The 5,000-nt window shown below is 41.6% G+C and overlaps 1 protein-coding gene across 4 annotated transcripts in view; it reads right to left on the bottom strand.

Annotated features, from left to right (window-relative positions):
* The window catches only part of LOC143276195 (transient receptor potential cation channel subfamily V member 5-like), a 70,912-nt gene extending 66,146 nt beyond the window's left edge, over nt 1-4,766 (bottom strand). For all 4 annotated transcript variants that reach the window (XR_013053517.1, XM_076580635.1, XM_076580636.1 and 1 more), the window contains exon 1: nt 4,321-4,766. Coding sequence is in view for 3 of the 4 variants with exons in the window: in XM_076580635.1 (XP_076436750.1) it covers nt 4,321-4,687 (367 nt within the window). In the remaining variant the exon portion in view is untranslated. The remainder of the gene's footprint in view (nt 1-4,320) is intronic.
* Nucleotides 4,767-5,000: the final 234 nt, after the last annotated feature.

The raw sequence follows: 5,000 nt of genomic DNA, 5'->3' as shown, positions 1-5,000 counted from the left end.
CTGTATTTGCATTCTTTAACATCTCTGCAACAATTTTATCTGGCCCTGCACTCTTTCCTGTTTTCAAATGTCTAATGCCGGCAATAACCTCTTCACTAGATATTGGATCATTAAACAATGGTTCAAAATTATCTTCGTCTTCTAACTGGATGTGTTCTTGTTCTGCATTATGTACTGATTCATTGAAAACACCAAAAAAATGATCGTGCCATTGTTCTATGGATATTTCATTATATACAAAATCTTTTCTATTCACTTATCTTAATATTGCCCAGAATGTCTTAGAATCACAAGCCGATTCTCTGAGTTTTCTTAATCTGGCTTCTACAAACTCTTGTTCCTTTCTTTTTCTTAAGTTAACATATTCTTTTCGAGACAAAGCATACGCTTCTCTTTTTTCTTGTTTATCTTTTTCTGTTTTACATCTCTGGAACCTCTTAAGTAACCTTTTAACTTCGCGTTTCTTTAATTCACACTCATCGTCAAACCAATCGTTACACTTCTTTCTTCCTTTTCCTACTCTTCTCACCATACACGCAGCAGCTCCATATAAAGCGCTAACAAACAAGTCTAAACTTTCATTCACATTCACATCTAATAACTCCAAGGCTTTCTGTAAACTACCTTGAAATTCCAGACTCTCCAGCTCCTTTTTGTATACAGAAGCATTTTCGTCTGACCACATAATTTTTTCTTCACCTTGCTGTCTAAGGTTTCTATTCCCTGAATAATTGTAGTTTTTGTTCCATGTAACCTCAACTGGTAAATGCCACGAATCAACACAATCACCGACACACAAATCAAAGTTCAATTGTAAATCATAAGAAACCAAAAAATAATCAATTACGCGACATCCGTTTGATGATACAAAAGTATATTCACCTTCTTTATCGCCACAAAAAAGCCATTTAAAATAATCATGTCCAACAAAAAACATAACTCCAATAATGATTTACCAAAATTATTAGTAGTATTATCTTTAGAACAACGTGAACAATTTTCTCCATAAATGTTATCATATTCTATATCACCAAAGCAATTAGTCATCACTTCAGTTTCAGCTTGCTGGTGTCCTGTTCTAGCATTGAAATCTCCTGTTATCATAATGTACACTTCATCGTTTTCAAATTTTTGCAATAAGGCTTCTTCCAAAATCAAAATACCATTTTTGATGACCTGATCTCTGTACATAGGTCCTCCTTCTGGGACAACATAACAGGCCACAAACACAACATCTTTATCCAAGTCAAATACCTTTTTGTCTATCCTTATAGCAACAGTATTATTACAACACAACTTTATTTCTTTAACACTATTTTTGATACTCTTTCTTACTGACAGCAGCACACCTCCTGAATTTCTACCATGCACAGATATTTTCTTAGCCGGTGCATGAAACTTTATATTATCTGTGAAAACTCTACTATACTCAAACGATGAATCAAGAAAAGTTTCAGTTAAACATACAAAGTCAAATTTATTTACATAATTCACGAAAGAAAGATCCTTTAATTTTCCGTACAAATTTTCCTCATAATTTAAAAATGTCCATTGAATTGGATGGTGTCAGTGAGAGAGATAAAAAGAAAGAGGGGAAGGAGAGAGGAAGAAAGAGAAATAAAGAGAGAGAGAGAGAGAGAGAGAGAGAGAGAGAGAGAGAGAGAGAGAGAGAGAATAAAAAAAGACACTGTGTGAAACACACACCATCCCCTCCCATGTCTTTTCTCTGCCTCCATCTACAACAAGTCTCTCTCCCAATCCACCAGTTTCTCGTCTCCTTCGTCTCGCTCTGTCTCCCCATTCTTTTTAAGCACCAACCAATCTCCCCTGTCTGCATTTCCTCACCCCGACCACTCTTCCTTCTCTTTCCGATAGGAGTCTCCCCCCTCAGTCTCTTTGCCCCTCTGCCCTGTTCCCAGCCCCTCGTTCAACCCTCGGTTCTTTTGCAGACAGCATGGACGGGCATCAGTGGAAGTTCTGTGTTCCTTCCCTGACCCCCTGGGCAGGTGCAGCCGGCAGTATGGTGACATCTATTGTCACTGACGTTCTGTCAGAATGTAGCATTCCTCTCAGACAGAGAGAGAGAGAGGGGGGTGGGGGGGGAGACAGGGAGAGAGAGAGAGGGGGGGGGAGGGCGGGAGACAGGGAGAGAGAGAGAGGGGGGGGAGACAGGGACACACACACACACACACACACACACACACACAGAAGAGAGACAGACAGACAGACAGAGAGAGAGAGAGAGAGAGAGAGAGAGAGAGAGAGAGAGAGAGAGAGAGAGAGAGAGAGAGAGACTGACACGCAGACTGACTGACACTGACACATTTTATTGTCCTTGTAGCATTAAAGCCCTCTAGACAAGGGGGAATAACAATTGTTTTCGTGAAATCAAAATACCATTCTAATGATACCACACACACACACACACACACACACACACACACACACACACACACACACACACACACACACACACACACACATCCCCCAATGTTGTGTATCGAATCACCTTAAAATCGGTAGTTGGTTAATAATCTTTTTGTGTGTGTATTATATTGAATGTTTCTGCAGTGAATTCTGCAACACTTTTAATTACAACTTCATTGTTGCTAGATAGCAGATTTACAATATTGTTATTGCTTGGGCTGTCTATAAGTATGTTTACTGCATTACAGTTTTTACGTTTGTCTGCATAGTCAGTGCACTGAAATAACAAATGCAAAATTGATCATTTCCACATGATGGACAAATCAAATCGTTTGAAGAATTTTGAGTACCATCGCTCACAATTTTTCAACCCGTTTACCCTAGAGAGAGAGAGAGAGAGAGAGAGAGAGAGAGAGGAGAGAGAGAGAGAGAGAGAGAGAGAGAGAGAGAGAGAGAGACAGACAGGCACACACACACACAAACAGACACGCACACACAGAGAGAAAAAGCAAGAACAGACAGAGAACTACTGTAACGTGCTACATAACCAGTTACAACAAGAACAGAGAGAGAACTACTGTAACGTGCTACATAACCAGTTACAACAAGAACAGACAGAGAACTACTGTAACGTGTTACATAACCAGTTACAACAAGAACAGAGAACTGCTGTTACGTGTTACACAACCAGTTACAGCAAGAACAGACAGAGAACTACTGTAACGTGTTACATAACGACTTAAAGCAAGAACAGACAGAGAACTACTGTAACGTGTTACATAACCACTTAAAGCAAGAACAGACAGAGAACTACTGTAACATGTTACATAACCAGTTACAGCAAGAACAGAGAACTACTGTAACATGTTACATAACCAGTTACAGCAAGAACAGACAGAGAACTACTGTAACATGTTACATAACCAGTTACAGCAAGAACAGACAGAGAACTACTGTAGCGTGCTACATAACGACTTAAAGCAAGAACAGACAGAGAACTACTGTAACGTGCTACATAACCAGTTACAGCAAGAACAGACAGAGAACTACTGTAGCGTGCTACATAACGACTTAAAGCAAGAACAGACAGAGAACTACTGTAAAGTGCTACATAACAACTTAAAGCAAGAACAAAGAGAGAACTACTGTAACGTGCTACATAACCAGTTACAACAAGAACAGACAGAGAACTACTGTAACGTGTTACATAACCAGTTACAGCAATAACAGACAGAGAACTACTGTAACGTGCTACATAACCACTTAAAACCAATCGCTTCGCCAATAGCTTTTCACCCAAAGCAGTCAATGCCCTGTCTCTCGAACAAATCCAGTGTGATAAATAGAATTGTGCAACCAACAACCATCTACCTGAATATCTAGTCATCAGCCCCATCCACATGTAATATGCAGCTTCTGTTCAAACGTGTGTGTGTGTGTGTGTGTGTGTGTGTGTGTGTGTGTGTGTGTGTGTGTGTGTGCGCGTGCGTGTGTATGTGTGTGTGTGCGTGTTCTTTCTACTGCCATAATAACGCTAACAGCCAGACTTTCACAAACAACAGCATGTTCTGAATTTAAAAAATCGTAATAGAACAATACAACCGAAAAATTCAGTAACACTAGAGTAATACAACAGTAATAGACTCATGTACCAATAACCTTTTTATTTCCCATTCAGTCAAAAATCATTATTAAAAAACCCCCATTAAAACAACAACAACACACACACAACATGTACTAATAACCTTTTTATTTCCCATTCAATCAAAAATCATTTTAAAAAACACCATTAAAAACAACAACAACAACAACAACAACAACACACACACACACACACACACTGACACACAACATTACTACACCAGCGGACACCACCACAACACAGCCACAAACCTTGACAGCGCTGGTCCCCAAAGTCGCCGTGCTCATGGATGTGCATGTCCAGCAACGCCAGCTCGTTGGCCTTCTTCTGCTTGTCTCTGCTGATCTTGATGCTCTTCTCGCGGTCACGGTTCCGGATCTGGACCAGGTCCGCAATGGGCACCTTCTTGCCCTCCCCGCCGTTGAACAGGTAGGGCTTCACTCTGGTCTGCATGGCTTGGTCCAGGTGGGTGTAGTTTCTGGTCATCATCGCCTGTTTGGTCAGAGTCACCAGTTCGCCGCCGTCTCCCAAAGCTACCAGCGTGTACAGCTCTTTCGCTGCTACATCTCCTTGAGCTTTGACGCCCGAAGCCACAACTGTGGAAGGTCTGTTTCCCATTGTGAGTGAATCCCGTCCCCGCACACAACTCTGTCCGCTGCTCACATGCTGTCTGACAAGTCCTTACAACTCCCTGCGAACTCGGTCGTCTGCTCGGTGCGTTCTACGGGGCAGTGTTCAAACGATACCAACACCGTGTGCTTGATACACCGTTTGATGAAGACAAAATGAGCAGTAACATGTTCGGGCGGTGAAGCGGTGTGAACGAAGCCAAGACAGAGCCAACCCCACGCGCCGTTTCCTATCTGTGGACAGAGGGCGGAAGTGCCCCCGTGACCTTGGTATCGAAGCAACTGGTGACGCCGTCTTGTGT

The sequence above is a fragment of the Babylonia areolata genome, chromosome 31 (genome assembly GCF_041734735.1).
Source record: "Babylonia areolata isolate BAREFJ2019XMU chromosome 31, ASM4173473v1, whole genome shotgun sequence".
Classification (NCBI taxonomy): domain Eukaryota; kingdom Metazoa; phylum Mollusca; class Gastropoda; order Neogastropoda; family Buccinidae; genus Babylonia; species Babylonia areolata.
The sequence above is the reverse complement of the archived record's forward strand: the minus strand, read 5'-3'. Positions and strand labels throughout refer to the sequence as shown.